The sequence below is a fragment of the Panthera pardus genome, unplaced genomic scaffold (genome assembly GCF_024362965.1).
Source record: "Panthera pardus isolate Hobbes unplaced genomic scaffold, ASM2436296v1 HiC_scaffold_24, whole genome shotgun sequence".
Taxonomy (NCBI): Eukaryota; Metazoa; Chordata; class Mammalia; order Carnivora; family Felidae; genus Panthera; species Panthera pardus.
Window position 1 is genome coordinate 11,230,169 of NW_026526810.1, and position 16,680 is coordinate 11,246,848.

General features: G+C 48.0%; 1 protein-coding gene across 4 annotated transcripts in view; it reads right to left on the reverse strand.

The window, feature by feature from the left end:
• The window catches only part of ADAMTS17 (ADAM metallopeptidase with thrombospondin type 1 motif 17), a 343,562-nt gene that overhangs the window by 274,901 nt on the left and 51,981 nt on the right, over positions 1 to 16,680 (reverse strand). For all 4 annotated transcript variants that reach the window (XM_019460111.2, XM_019460109.2, XM_019460110.2 and 1 more), the window contains exon 4: positions 5,003 to 5,175. In XM_019460111.2, coding sequence (XP_019315656.2) covers positions 5,003 to 5,175 — 173 coding nt within the window. The remainder of the gene's footprint in view (positions 1 to 5,002; positions 5,176 to 16,680) is intronic.

A 16,680-nucleotide genomic window follows, 5' to 3' on the forward strand; every position in this document is an offset into this window, starting at 1 on the left:
TTCTGCTGTGAACATGGACATACAAATATCTGCCTATGGCCCTAATTTCCCTTCTTTTGGGTATATACTCAGAAGCAGAACTGCTAGATGACATGATAATTCTATTTTTACCTTTTTTTTTTTTTTCTGGAAGAACCACTGGTCTTTTTCCCATAAGCACTGCCTCAATCTACCGTGACACCAACACACATGAAGTTTCCATTTCTCCACATCCACTCGGCTTGCTATTACGCAGATTTTGAAATAATAGCATCTCGATCAAAACGATAGAAAGGCAGCGAGAGATACAGGCTTCCAGTTATGGGAATGAGCAAGTCACGGGAATGAAAGGTACACCATAGGGAATATAGCCATTGGTATTGCAATAGTGTTGCGTGGTCACAGATGGTAACTACACCAGTAGTGAGCACAGCATAACTCACCCAGTTGTCAAATCACAATGTTGTACACCTGGAACTAATGTCACATTGTGTGTCGACTCTACTCAAAATAAACAGGTAAATAAATAAAAATATCCTAAAGGTAATGAAGTGGTATCTCATTGTGGTTTTGATGTGCATTTCCCTAATGATCAGCGACACTGAACATCTTTTCTGGCTCTTGTAGGCCGCTTCCAGATCTTCTGTGGAGAGATGTCCATTCAAGTCCTTTGGCTGATTTTTCAATAAGGTTGTTTATTTTGTTGTTGACTTTCAGAAGTTCTCTATATTCTGGATATTGTCAAATATGTATTTGCAAGTATTTTCTCTCATTCTAGGAGTTGCCTTTTTACTCTGTGGATAGTGTGCTTTGATGCACAAAAGTTTTTAAATTTGGTGAAGTCGGCTCTACCTATTTCTTCGTTTGTTGCCTGTGTCTTTGGTGTCATGGCCAAGAAGTCATTGCCAAATCCAAGGTCATGATGTTTTTCCCTACGCTTTCTTCTAAGGGTTTTATAGTTTAGCTCTTATATGTTCAGGTCTTTAATCCATTGCAAGTTCATTTTTTGTATATTATATTAGGTAAAGATCCACACATGCCTGTCACCTTGAACAGGTGCCCCTATACTTGATAGCCTTTTTTGTCCCTCATCTCCTGCATTGACTTTTTTGTGTTTAGTTGATTTTTTTAACAGTGAAATTGTTTTAATTCATGTCTCATTTTCTCTTCCTATATTCTGTATATTCTGTAGCTATTTTCTTTGTGTTTACTGTAGGGATTATGCTTAACATCCTAAAGTTATAATACTCTAAATTGATTTTATACCAGCTTAAATTCAGTAGCATAACAAATCTCCACAGCAAAATGGTTTTTAAAAAGCAAATAAACATTAAATTATAACTCAAGATAAGGACCAAGTACAAAAGCAGCCAGCTATGATAAAGAAAACAAGTTGGCCTTGGACACTTAAACTGTCCAACCAACTCTTGATTTTAGCCCAAGTCATGATCTTGAGGTTCGTGGGATCGAGCCCTGCATCAGGCTCTGCCCTGAGAGCATGGAGCCTGCCTGGGATTCTCTCTCTCTCCCTCTCTCTGACCCACTCACACACTCTGTCGAAAGGAAAGGAAAGGAAAGGAAAGGAAAGGAAAGGAAAGGAAAGGAAAGGAAAGGAAAGGAAAGGAAAAGAAAAGAAAGGAAAGGAAAGGAAAGGAGAAAGAAAGGAAGAAAGAAAAGAAAGGAAAGAAAGAAAGAAAGCAAGAAAGAAAGCTTAAAAAAAAAAAAAAAAGAAAACAGGTTGGCCTTTTCAGAGGGATCTATAAGAAGAGCCCCTCTGAGGGGATATTTACCCAGAGGCTTTAAAGATAGAGAAGCTAGCTTGATAAGGAGTGGGGAGAAGAGCATTCCTGACAAAGAGAGCCCAAAGAGGGTGAGGGAAGAGCCTGGGGCAGCTGAGAAACAGTGGCCCACATGACAGTTTGGTGTTGAGGTGGAGAAGTGAATAAAGTCCAGGAGAATCAGGCAGGTCTCCACTGTACAGCCTGGGAGGGCCATGCAAAACAGGGGCATTCTGCATCAACTGCACGGGAAGCCACAGAAGGGCTTAGGGCTGCTTAGTGACAAAGTCCTAACTCTGTTGGATGAACCTCTTGCTGGCCATTCTGGGACAAGGATTCAAGAGAGAAGAAAATGAAAGTGAGGAGCCCAGCAAGGTGGCTCCTGCAGTCGTCAAGGCTAAAGGTAACGATGGGCAGACCAGGGAGGAGAGGGAGAGAAACAACAGGCCCCAGACATGCTTGTCACCTTGAACAGGTGAGACAGGGGTCCCTCAGCCCTGGTGTTGCGTGCTCGCCCCGCTACATACTTGCTCACTGGCCGTGCACCCTGACTGTGTCACTCCCCCCGCAAGGCTCCACTTCCTTCTCTGTAAGATGGGCAAACAATGAAATCCACCAAGTCAGATGATGAGGAGAAAAAACCCAGCCACTCATCATGGACATCCACTCCTTTCCCTCCTCTCAAACACGTGCCATCAGGCCACTGACGGACACCGATCTAATTCATACGTCACAACCATGAGACGCTATGAAAACTGGGAGCCGACACGTAACACCATATTCCCCCAGCTTTGAACGTGTTTTCATACACCAAGTCCCCACAAGTGCCCAGAAGCCTGCCTAGATTTAGCCTCAAGGGTCAGAGTGGCAAGCGTGGACTGGCAGGTCTCTACCCAGAGACCCAAGTGAGACCCAATGATGCTACTTCCCTCAGCCTGGAGAGAAACGTGTTGCAAGGAAGGTGGCAGCCACTCCAGCAGACTCCCCCGAATCCACAGAAGCTAGGCACACAGAGCCATTTCCATCCTGCAGCCCCACAGTAAACACTCTGGCGGGAGAGAGATGGGCTGGTTGGCCTCACCTTCCCGCTCACGGCACCTGAAGGCTTGGCTAATGACAGGGTTCCTCATCCCGACCACAATCCTTTCCCATCCTCCTGGCTTAAAGATCATCTTACTTCCTAACAGAAATCCCTTGGCTACAACAGCCACAGGAAGAACAGAATTCTTTGGAATTCTTTCAAAACTAGGGTTTTGAGGGACTGAAGGATGGTAGTGGTGGAGGGGGGTCTCGTTCCAAACAAGGGGCAGCGTCTGAATGCAACCCACCGTTAAACTTGCTGAAGAGCTAACCACCGCTAGAGCGACAGAAACCAGTGTTCGGTGCTGAGAGTCTGTGTGACTGGGTCAGGAGACTCCGTCTTCATTTGCTCTCTGGTCTCGCCACCCCAGCCAAGAGCCCCCACGGGAGGTGACTGGAGGGCTCAGTATTAGCATACACATGCCATATGCCTCTCACCACAGCGGCACTGCTCTTATTAGGCAGGCCTCATCAGAAAACATCTAAATCCCAATTTAATGTGGCTGGCCCCAGATTTGCCCTCAGCGATGGGATCTGGAGCCTCCAACGTCTTAGTACAAGCAGTGGAAGAGAAGCCAAGGCCGTGGAATTAAAGCCAAGCAAGAGGACCACTCAGTCTCTGTCCTTCAGCCTTACAGCTTTGGGGGGCGGGGGGGGTGGGGGGCAACACTGCCACGTACCTCCCCCTCCCTGCCTGTGATAAAAAAACAGCTGCCGCTGTGCTGACGATAAAATTATGAAAGCAAATATCAAAGTAGAAGCTTTGCCTCATTACTACTTTAGTTGCCATAATGAGTGTTTACTCTTGGCACTCGTACTCTGGACAATTAAAAACAATAAACGAGATGAAATTAACTACAGATGAAAGGGTCTGGTGTGGAGCCAGCCCCACCAGCCGTCCTCCCGGGTTTCCTCAGGGCAGGACAAAGCACAGCAGCCCATCATTAAGCAGCCACCAGGAGGACTTGGGTTTGTGCAAATGAAGAACTCAGGCATATTTCTCAGAAACCCAGGCCAGCACCTCCCTCCTCCCTGCCTGACCCCCGCCTCCACCCTCACTCCTGCCCCCTAGCTCCCTCTCCCCTACACGTTCTCCAACTCCAATGCCCCCCTCCCCCAGGCGGGGCACAGCTGCTGGGGCCGTTCCTCCCTTCCCCCTTCAGCGGCCCCACTGCTCAGGATGTCTACCAGCTCTCCCCAACTGTTCCCCTAAGGCTCCCCTATTCCCTGTTGCAGCCACATCATACCACACACCACCCCCCCCCCCGCCCACAAATGCAGCCCCTGCCGCACCTGCTGCGAGACCTGTCACCCCTACCCTGATCTTGCAAACCCTCACTCTCGCTCAGCTCAAAGGTCAGCTCTTTCCCAAAGTGCCCATCATGCAGGATGATCGCTCAGCAGCCCTCCACCTGGGCCCCAGTGGCCCCTTGCAGATAATTCTACTGTGAGATGGTGTTTTATCTGTCTGCCGATACCACCACCTCCCAAGGGAAGGACCAGGTCTGTTGTGGACCTGTATCTCCAACACCTAACGTAGTGCCAGTGGTCTTCAGAGATGCTTGTTAGGAGAGCGGATGGATAGGTAGAATTGGGATGCATGCAAAAGTCTGTGTCTCCACTGTGAGGAGTGCAGCCCCTCCCCTGCCCAGCCATCATGTGAAGATTTCCCTCTATCCTCATTCATTGAGTCAGATGTAGACACAGGCTTCCGAGCTCCTTCCCTGGTACACTCAAACAGATAACCTCCCCCCGCGCTTTCCCCCAGCCCTCACAGCACACGGCAAGAACCGATTCACATTAAAATTTGATCCTGATTCTTTCTACTAGACCACTGACTCCTTAAAACGGGCACTGACTCACTCAACTTCAAATCCAGGGGGTCTAGCACTCAACAAAGGTTTTGGCAAACCTCTGATAAGAGTGGCAGGCAGGGCACAACCACGGGGCAGACCCAGGCGCCAAAACAACGCACGAGGGCAGGGGCGATGGGTGGGCCCTCTCCCTTGGGAAGCCCTTCAGTTCCCTGCTCAGGGGTCACAGGGCTGTGTGTGTCTCCAGCCCTCAGCCCAGCTTCTTCCTTAGCTGGGGAAAAGACAATGACAGAGCATTCATCCAGGAGGAAACAGAGCCCCCCTGGGTCAGAACACCGACTGGAGACTCACCATGTTCATGACCGTGAGGATGAACCTCTGGGCGGCCTCTGCCCCGTGGTACTGCACCATGTCGGCATCGGCCACCACCAGGGTCTCCACCGTGTGCTCGCTGGTGAGCTGGATGGCGTTCCTCCGCTCCCGCCAGTCCTGGGACGGCCTGCCCCTCCTTGGCTTCTTCTTTTCTAGAAGACAACGGAGACATTCATGCAGTCCTTGGCACTTTGATTTCCAAAGCCATAAGGGAAGCCGGCCTTCTGTTGAGCCTCCCACAGAGAATGGTCAGTCTCCAGTGGCCAGGAGATGGACCTCCACCGTCATGGGGTGGGGGGGTGGGGGACCTGAGCTCACTTGCTACAGGTGGAGCCGATGGGCAGAAGACGGCTCACACCTGTCCACATCACAGCCGAGGAGGCAAAAGGGACTGAAAATCAGGGAAGAGAAAATCTGTCCCATCAGAGGAAGGCAGACAGCAGGACACAGTTGGCGGAGGAAAAGGCAGCCTAGGCCCAGTGGGGAGAGATCAGAAAGCACCTCAGGTTAACGGCATAGAAAGGGTTCTACCCACTGCTGACGGCTGGGACCCAGGGAGGTGGCATTCTGGCCGCCGTTCTGAGAGTCGTGAGTAAAGAGCCATAAACATTAGCAATCACAAAGCATTATTTCAAAGGAAAACAAAATATAATCAGAAAAAAATATTGCATGCCACACACATCCCAGCCAAAATGCAAGTAAGTGTGTCCTTTCCTCAACACAGGGAAAGGTTAATCTTCTGTTGACTCTCGGATTTTTTTTTAGATTATTTATTTTTGAGAGAGAGAGAGAGAGAGAGAGAGTGTGTGTGTGTGTGTGTGTGTGTGTGTGTGTGTGTGTATGTGTGTGTGTGTCTATGTGTGCACAGAAGAGGGCAGAGAGAGAGGGAGAGAGAATCCCCAGCAGGCTCTGTGCTGTCTTGAAATGGGGCTAGATCTCATGAACCGTGAGATCATGACCTGAGATGAAATCAAGAGTTGGACGCTTCACTGACTGAGCCACCCAGGCGACCCCTCTTCTGACTCTTTAGATAAACTGATGCCCTGTAAGGTCTCACTTTGATAAGCAGGTGTTGTTATTAATTAGAGCCCATATCACAGTGCCTAGGCATTCAAGCTGCCATGCGAGGGCAACCTAGACTTTGTTGGTGAAAACCCCTCTGACCGACACCAAAGTGTGGTATGAATAGTGTGTACTTTCAGGATCCAAATGTAAATAGAAAGGCAGTGCTTAAATTTGTTAGCTATCATTCCCATTTTCATCACTAAACCATACAGAAGTCAGCCCTGCTACAACTTTCATGCAGCGAACCCAGCCCCATATGCACAAACTGGCTTCATAAAGTGACCTGATCATTCCAGGGCCCCAAATGCACACTACGAAATAGCCTGAGATATGGGTCATAATGAACAAACAAGAATACTCTGTATGATATAATTTACAATCGTGAAAACTGAAAAGCAATCTAAACATCCAACCACAGAGAGAGCCAGCAATGGGAACACAATATGTAGCTGTGAAAGGCATGTTTGTGAAGGTGATTTAGTGATGTAGAGAAAAGCAGGAATAAATCTGCATATACAGTTCGGTCCCAATTCTGCAAAGATTCAGCACACAAGTATCTTCAGGTGAAGGAGGAGGAGGAAATAAATTTAAAAATAAAAAATAGATAAACAGATGGACAGATAGACAACCAACCAACCTGGGTAGAACATAACTAAAACGTGAATGATAGGGAACATATGATCTTCGTTTTTCTTTTCCATTTGTAGTTTTCAAATGTATATAATAAACTAGAATTACTCTATTCACTTAAAATGTTGAGTTTGAGAAAAATACAGAGGTCACTCTTAAACTCTCAACAATACAGAAGGCATGGGGGAACAAAGTTAGCCACAGAAATACAAGATGAAAAACATGAACGCCTTGGCCCCACAGGATGGGTCTCTCCTCGCCCAGAGCCAGGCACACCTCCATCGAGACTTCTGGGCCTCAGCAGTGGAGCGAGGGAAGGAAGAGTCCATTTCAAGTCAACAGGCAAGGTCCCAGATGGCACTGCCTTGCATGCAGTCAGAATGAAAGAGGCCGCTTGTTAAAAATCTCTTTGTAAAATCTGTACCCACATATCTATAAAATCAATACCCATATACCTATCTTCACCAACCAGATCATCTCTGAACGCAAGGAAGATGGACCACACATGATCTCCAAATTCTGGGCTCAGGGTGCTTGTTTGCTGGGTGCTCACGGCCTAGATCAGACCGATCTGTCCAACTTGGAAATTTGCAACAAACCCCCTTGCTCCCATTTCAACACTGTGGAAGTGACGGGCTACCAAGCAAGAGCTCTGTTGTCACGAGCACACCCACGTGCTTGCAGGCAACCGGCCAGGAGCCACATGGTGCTCTGTCTCATGGTGCTAACTCCCCTCTTGATAACTCCTCTCTTGGAGTCACCAACTCCTGTTCTCACCTGCAGATTCCTCCCCAAGTGGGCTGCTCAGTACTTCTCTTTGCAAAGTGTCCTATATTTTCAGGTTCTCACGTGAGAAGAGCTACAGTTTCAGCGTGGCCCTGAGGACACATTGGCAGTATCTCTCTGGAAGATGGCGAGCTCAAACACGTAAGAGCTGAACAGTCTCGAAGAAGAGTAGCCCATCACTCCCAGACCAGAACGGCAGGGTTGCTCCCAGACATTCAACAGATCAAAATGCTGCACTGGAGCATCAGTCTTTCAAGCACAAAGTAGGACTCCTAAGACCTGCCCCTCCCTCCCTGATGGGCCACAGAGAGCTAATAAATAGGCTGTCACAACGGGCACGATGCTGGGGGTTGGCATATGCCCAGAATACTAAGTAACAGGTATAACACAATGGTCAGGTGCTCTGTGGTTGTTAAAGGATTTTCACTAAGACGGTCTCATTTCTTCCATTCATTGCCCACCCCACCCCCCAGCCCCTGGCATAGGACTTGGTGTGAAATAAATATTCATTGAATGAATGCACACGTGAGTAAATGAATGAATGAATGCATGGATGAATGAATGAGTGAGTGGAATCCCTGTTTCCCACATAACAAAGCTGAAGCCAAGTACTGGGCAGTGGTGAATTTGGCCCTAGAACCCAAAGCTTCCTCCCTCAGCTCTGACTCTCTCCAGCTGCCCTATGTGTGCCAACATGGTCCTCATTGCCATCTGAACTTAAAACATAACAGTAGGAGGGTCGAAGAAAGCTTAGCAGGAAAGGATTCTGTGTTGAGCATGATGAAACTGACTTTGCTGCTGCATGCTGCACACACAGTGTGCACGGCGACTCTGAGCAGCCTTCAGTGATAGTGCTCCTTCCCCTTGGATGGTCTCTAGCTTGTTCCAGGCCCTGCAGCAGCTATAGCATAATTATCCCTCCGGGCTGCCTGCACTCCCCTCACCGAGCGTTGCTAATTTGGTCTGTCAGGCCAGAACCATGCCAGGCTGGCTGGGGACTCAGAGACATACCCCAGTGCTCTGTCCTGTCCCCGCATTCAAGGGCAGAGGCCTGATGCCTTGATCCAAACCCCTGCAGCTAGATAGGTTGCAGGAATTCAGAATTTTTCAGATTTTGCAAGGCCATGCGGTGCGTGTGCCACATACTGAATAGTTTCCCTGAGGTCTAGGGCAGCGAGCGGTTATCAAAGGCACTATTAATTCTGCAGAGAAACGAGGAAAAAGGGGGTCAGAGGAGATGCTCCATAGGCTCCTATCAGGGCAGGGCAGGCCTTCCACAAAATGAGTGTCAAAAATCCTGGATTTGGGAGTTACAGATAAGAGACCAAGGACCTGTATTCCTTCTCCATGCCCATGTCCTTCCTGGGGGGTAGTGGCGGAGGGGAACAGCAGGGTGAACGGAAGCTTGCCTCCTCCCTTCTCCTCCCTCTCGTCAGCCACTCTACCAGTAGCTCCGTGATGGTTATTCCTTCCCTATAGCGAGAACAGAACCGTAATACATTTTTACCTTTAATGCCACAAACTGCATACATATGCCCTAACAGACACGCTTCATCAACACCGATATTCATGAGTTGTAAGCATCATGAAAAGGAAGAAGAACAATACCAATTTCAGAATAACAAGGGTGCTGGATCCAGATCTCATGGGAGAGGTCAAAGTTCCAGCTGGGCAGGTGTGCAGCCATCTGCGGGGCCTTCCATGCTGGGCTCGGTAATACGCCGTCTCCAGCCACTGTGGGAACGGCCCTCACCCCATCTGATGAGGACAGACCACAGCCTGTGGGGCCCCTGGCCCTCTCGGGCTGCTACAGATACCAGCGATCATTCTAAGTTCACCCTGTGGTCTTGTTTGCCAGCACACTGCTGGAGCTGGTGCTGACTGGGTAGATTTTCAATCTCTGGCTTCATATTATTTTTCTTACATTTATTTTCCCTTTGCCCCAATTATCCATTAAAAAAGAAAATTCTATGTACTTATGGAAGATACTCCAAGTCTTTTTTGTTTTAATTTTTTTTAATGTTTATTTATTTTTGAGAGAGAGAGAGAGAGAGCCTGAGTGGGGGAGGGGCAGAGAGAGAGGGAGACGGAATCCGAAGGAGGCTCCAGGCTCTGAGCTGTCAGCACAGAGTCCGGATGTGGGGCTTGAACCCACAAACCATGAGCCGAAGTCAGATGCTTAACCGACTGAGCCACCCAGGCACCACCCCCACCCCCAGACCAAGTCTTTTCTAGAACAAGAGGAGGAAGAGAAAAAGACAAAACAAAGGGCATTCTATGTGTGGGACTTTTAGAATATTCACATCACTATTTATCATAAGAATTTGGGGTTACTGAAAATGTTGAGCAAATACATAAATTGTCATTTTAGTTATGAGTTTTGCTCTTGGCAAGCTAAAAAAAAAATCTCAGTTGTAAATTAACAAACTCCGCATGAATTAAATATTTCTTTAGTTTAAAAATAGAGTATTTAGGTATTTCCCAAGGAAAAACAACACATGGATCACAAAATATTCTGTGTGAGAGTTTAACAGCCAGAAGCCATCCCTGAATTGCTCCGTGATTCTACCAATTTCATTTCCAGGGAAGACCTCAGGTCACCTTTGTGCCAAGGGAGAGGCAAACCAGCTTGTGCCAGCAGGAGAAGCAAGTTAGAGAGAAAACAGACATGGCAGAGGAAATGGGGGCAGGTGCCCAAGGCCACTGGGCCCTTCGAGACCAAGGACAGACAGCGCTTCAGGCCGAGAAGTCCGAGACTGGTGTCAGTGCTAGGAATTGGTCCAACATGCTTACAGAGTTACAGGAAAGATTCAGACTTAACCTTGTTGTCATGCAAGCCAGAAACATCAACTTTTCCCACACATAGCACTCAATGTCCAGATACAAGAATGTCTGCACCTGGGCACACGGGCACAGCGGAAGACTCCAGAAACAGACATTCACCTAGCTGCGCTGACCACGGGTTTTCTCCAGCTCTCTTGAGCACAGGGTAAAGGCAATCCCATCAGAAGCGCTGGGTGCCATTGTGACATGTTGCAAAGTATTTACCTGTGGTCAGAGGAAGGCTACCCACCCCTCATTCTCATCTTGAGACACAGATGATGGGTGATTTGCACCCAAACCGCTGAGACCTTTCTAAGCCCTGGGGCAAGGAATCCCTTCCAGTGCTGGCAGGGGGATCCACACTGGCAGGACGGGGGCAGTGTAGGCCCCACTGCCCAGAGTGAGCACAGAGGGCAGGGAGGTCTGCGCCCTGAGGGCCACAGAGTTGATGACAAGAATTCAAAGGAGGACTGTGGTCTGGGGCAGACCAGAGAGCATGCTCAGCTTAACCAAGAGCCAGTGGGTGGGATGCTGGGCAAGTTGCAGACTCTCTCCAAGCCTGATGTGACCATCTTTCCAATCAGAATAACCACACCCACAGCCCCGGTGTGCAGTGATTAAGTGAAATGTGTATCAAACGTTTACTACCTTCCCTGGAATGTTATGAGTCCTTAATAAATGGCACCTGTATTATGATGAGGAGCATGTTGACGGTGGCAGTGGGCAGTTGCCTTGTGGTTAAAGATGTGGTTTTAAAGACAAAACACATGAATTCCAATCCTGGCTCCCCGATTGTTTTGTCTGACCTAGGATAAATCTCTCACCCTCTTTTAGTCTCTGATGACTCATCAATGAAGCAGGGAGAATCACAGCTCCTTCCCCAAGGGGTGCTGTGGGGCTGAAAGGAGATCCCAGATGTAAGCCCTTAGCAGAGCGCCTGGCTCATAGTAAGTGCTCAGTAAAGCTTAGCTTGACTGCTGTTGTTCAAGGAGACAGAGGAGCCTGCGGAGGCTGCAGCTAGGGTATCCCCCCAGGCGGGTTGCCTGAGTCTTCCTCTCAAAGCTGGTGAGGAGGAAATGAGGGAGCCACGGGAAGTTCAGCAGAGGGAGCACACAGTCCATGCTGCAGTTAGGAGGAGGAGGGGGCAGGCCCGGGCTCACCATTGCAGGAACACAACTGTCCACAGAGAAACCTTCTGAGACAGTAAGGCAGTCCTCCCAAGCCACAATTTGGGTGTGAATTTTGATTTTTAAGATAAGGTTCCCCCCAGGGAATCACTTTGGTGAGAACCTTCTTGTTTTCACACCTGGTTCCTCTGGGAACAAACAGCCCTAGGCTATCCGAGGGCACCCTTCAGAGAATCGCTCCTAGAGAGCAATTATTCCATCTGAAGGTTTTCTGGAGGAAATGCACCAGCCAAGTGTGAGCACTGGGGACAGATAAGATCACACTTGCCTTGCCAGCATGTAAGGAACACAGTCTCTGTGTTGGGTCTCCGTGTGCTCCCCTAGCCTGCAGCTAAGGTCCCGACCACAGCCTCCAGGAGCCAGGCTATCGCTCCCCATGAGGAACTGATATGTGTGGGACAGTGGGATGGTGCATCCACTGCAAGGGGCATTTGGGGTCTTCTGGCGGAGCCAGCACCCCATGAGGTGACATCCCCTGGAGCGGGACAGTGACATACCTGGATATCCCAGCTCGGTGCAAAACACACCCTTGCACAGTCTTTGAGGGCTGACAGGTGAGTTTCCTCCCTCTGAGTGGCATGAAAAATAGGCCAAGGGTGGAATTTATAAAAACGGCCACTCCCTCAACTTCCACTGAAATAGGATCCAGCTCTGGCTGATGGAACACTGTGTGGGGGAAATGAGGACAGAGAGCGAGAGAGACTCTACGCACCCTCACGATTTACCGCTGAGCATAAAAGATTTAAAGTGACGTACCCCCAAAATAGACTGAAATTAAATTAGAGACATTAACAACCAAAAAAAAAAAAAAATCCAAATATGCTAACAAGGTCACTATGGCAGCTCTGGTGATAAAAATCACTGTGGTGGAGGTGGGGGTGGGGGCGCCTGGGTGGCTCAGTGGGTTGAGCGGCCAACTCCTGGTTTCATCTCAGGTCACAATCTCAGTTTGTGAGTTCGAGCCCCACATCAGGCTCTGAGCTGACAGCACGGAGCCTGCTTGGGATTCTCTCTCTTTCTCTCTCTCTGCCCTCCTGCAAACTTGCTCTAAACTACCAAAAAAACAAAACAAAGCAAAACAAAAAAACCATCACTGTGGGATGTTAGCCCAAGGCACGCAGAGCACCAGGCACTGCTACCCACACTGCTGGTTTCCTCTCCTCGCAGCCGGAGTCACAGACAAACAAGCCCAGGCACAAAGACGTTTGTTAAATACCTAGCTCTGGGCCTCGAACCCACTTCATGGGGATTCCAGGGTCAATGGTCCAGTCCGTCCATTCTGCCTCAGAATTTGGTTCTGAGTGTTCTGAAATGAGGGAAAACTTTTTTTTTTTTTTTTTGTAAAGGTAAACATGCGTGCTTGTGAGTTTTCTCGCTCTCCTCTGACAGGTGGAAAAATACCATTCCTCAGGGAAAAGCAGTATTGACCTAACACCAACCTCTAAAATAAAGATACAATAAGACTTCACATGGGGTCCTCTTGGTGATGTACAAGGCAGTGTTGTTGTTGTTGTTTTTTAACATTCATTTTTGAGAGAAAGAGCCCAAGCAGGAGTGGGGCAGAGAGAGAGGGAGACACAGAATCTAAAGCAGGCTCCAGGCTCTGAGCTGTCAGCACAGAGCCCACGACCTGAGTCGAAGTCAGACGCTGAACCGACTGAGTCACCCAGGCACCCCACAAGGCAGTGTTTTCAGTAATGTTTTATGGCAAATGTGATCATGAATTCTGTTCACTTCTATTGGCTAGGAACCTTCTGCAACACCAAAGAGCCTAAAATTAAACACGCATCAAAAAGAATTCCAGAAAAATCCTACCCTGTGTCCCAAGTCAGCAGCCTTAGATGGTCTTTCTGTCCAAGGAGGGCTGGGCAGCCAGCATAACATGGGGAGGGCAAGAGTGGGGCAGAATCAGAAAAGGAGGACAGCAAGTGGCCTGGGTTAGAAAGGATGTGTGAGGTCAAAGATGGTGACAGTAGCTTCTGGAATAAGAGAGGTGCTGTTTGGCAGGTAAGACCCACTCATTTGCCTGATGGCACAAGCCCCAAGAGAGGTCTCCCTGGCAACCCATCTAAGGCACCAAGAGTGTGTGGCTCCCCCCCTCCATGTAGGCTGCCTGGGCTACCATGCAGGACATGTGAACAGATTGTTTTTAATTTTTTATTTTCTGGACTGCCACATCAAAAGCTCATTCAAATCTAGAGAACACACCTAACTGTGGGAATAGCAGAGCCTCCCAGACCAGATCAAGCAGGACAGTGAGGCTCTGGGGTCCACGAAGAGTGCCTGAGAGCACCCCACCCCGCCGTGGCCTGTTGCTGGTGGGAGATCCGGTCAGCCAATCTTAAGGGTCGATGCTTGCCTACTGGGGTCGACTGTGAATTCACGAGCCCAAGCGTCACCCTCTGGACCCACCACAGTGCCTACGTGGCACTGTCTGGTGCACAGTAGGAATTCCAGAATTATACTTAGCTGAATGAATTTTGTTAAACTCGTTGAACTTCCTAATTAATATCAAGATTAATTTTTAGAAACTTAACATAAATGTTCCAGAATTATATTCTCAAAAGTGGCTTCCTCCACCTAAGAAGGAGGTGGCCAACCTGGTCCTGAGAGGCCCACAGCTCTGACATCTGATAGAGCTGGTTGGAATCTGCCCATGGACTTGCAGGGTGACCATGGGCCAGTTCCCTCATCAATAAACCAAGGTGATAATTACTCCTCTCTCTTAGGGTGGATGTGGGTAGTAACTAAGAGATGCGTGCTCAGCCTCCAACATGGGATCAGATATAGAATACCACATCCAAGTCATGCCGCTAGTCTGATTTCTGTCTTTAGCATTGCATTACTATTATTGTGGTAGTTAACCGCATATTAGGGTCTAAACACTAATTTCTAAGCTTTGCCTGATCCTGGAAACAAACAGGAAACTTGGATGCTCATATGTGCTCTATGGGGTCTAGCTGCTCATATTCTCCATCTACCAGCACCTCTAGTCTAGACACTCATCAATCAGCTTGTTGCCTTTGATATTTCTTCCTGGGTCCAGGGGGCATGAACAAATTTCTTCAAGGCTATCCTCAACCATGCAACAATAAATTAAAATAATACAGAAACAACAGCTTCAAGAAGAGTGAGGGAGTGGCCTGTAACTCCTGCTCAACATCCCAATGTAACCTTCCAACATTCCAGAGGGGGGAATATTTTAATCATCCCAAACGTGATAGAACATAAAACATGACTGTACGTGAAGTTGTCTACTTAAACCATGAAACATTCATAACATTTCACATTGGATAGAAGAATGGAAACCAAATGCTTTTCATTAGAGCTTGGAAAACAGTACAAATCCGTCTCCTTGCAGGGAGACACCTAGTGCTGCCGCGAGCGGGCTTTCTGCACACAGACCCTCACCAATGCCACCACTACAGCATGAGAAACAGTAAGATGTGTTGTTTCAACTGTATATCCAATAGCCCCACTTTCCAAAAATAAGCAACCATGAGGTGTAATGAAAAAAGTTTCAAACAGAGAGGGAGGCAAACCATAAGAGACTCTTAAATACAGAGAACAAACTGAGCGTTGATGGGGGGGGGAGACAGGGGAAAATGGGTGACGAGCATTTGTTAGGATGAGCACTGGGTGTTGTATGTAAGCAATGAATCACGGGAATCTACCCCCAAAACCAAGAGCACACTGTATACACTGTATGTTAGCTAACCTGACAATAAATTATGTTTAAAAAAAGGAAAGAAAAGAAAAGAAAACACCCTCAGGTTGGGAATTGAGAGCTCCAGATATTCACCTGGGCCTGACCCTGATGCCACTTAATAGAAAGGTCTCTGTTTTCCATGCATGCGTAATTTGCCTTTTGTCTCTCAGCTCCCCTTCTGCACTGTGCTCTGGGGCTGAAAGCCTGCAAACTACATTTCCCAGACCCCTTTGCCAGTTGACTTTCTGTTCAGCTCACCAACAGGGGGCACTAGAGGGAGACCAGAGGGGGACCAGATGGAGAGAAGAGGCTCCTTGTGTTCTCAGCTCAGGGTGGCACTGTTCAAGCAGTACTACTGGACCATATGGATCCAGCCTCCAGCTCCTGGGACACTCCTAGCCCAGCTCCCCTACCCCCTCAGAGGTACATCCGTAGTAACACCAGCTTGGCTACACCCCTTGGTGGTCTGATACCCCTTCAGACACTTACCCCAAGCTCTTTGGTCCTAGAAAAGCACCTCTTCCTTTTCTTACCCCAGCCCTCAGGCAACAGCTGTTTCCTGGGTACCCCAGCTCCCCCTTCTGCTCATTCCGACTTGAGCACGGCTATAACCAATTCCATGTGAAATCCCTCTAGTTAGGAACACCTAGCATTGTCTCCATTTTCTTGACTAGACACAAATGCATAGAGCCTACAATGAGAGGGTCAGTCCTTAAACTACCTACTAGATTTCATTCGCACTTCCCCGTTTTGGAACTATGGATTCATTTTTTCACCATTGGAGTATGAATGGTGATGTGTACCATTGGATGTGTACTTCCACACCATAGAACACTGCCATGAACAGGAATGCTACCCTATATTCTGAGTCACCATTTCATAAAAACCAATCACTATGGGGCTCCAGGAAGGGAATACAAACATGGATGCATGGCACAGATTTGTCAACCTGTCACTGTCACAACCAAGGACCTGGGGATAGTGCCGCACAGACTCAGAGTCAACGTGGGGAAAAGCAATGGAGGAGGAAATATGAACAACCAGTGAGCCAGCAGTGGGTTTTAAGGCGTAGCTTCAGAAGTCTGCACACACAGACTTACACACACTGCTCTGCAATAAAATCAACAGGTTCCCAACACTTTTTTTTTTTCAAGCAAAGCAAAGGGTCTGTTTGTAGAAAAGCCATCTTTTCCAACTGGAAACGATGGTTCCACGTGTGCAGAAGAGCTCCCAGCCAGGTGAACTTTTCGGCAGCTGCAGAAATCCAACATCCTTGAAAAATAATGACCTTCTCTCTCTTGCTCTCTCTTTTTTTTTCAAATAGGGGGGAAAAAAAAAAACTTTTTCTCTCCAAGTATGAATTCTTTAAATAACTTACCCCAAGGCCAAGTCATTTTCATAAAAGGCTTTTTTTTCACGTAAATTCCTTACAAAGAAAGGTGGAAAATAAGAGTTGT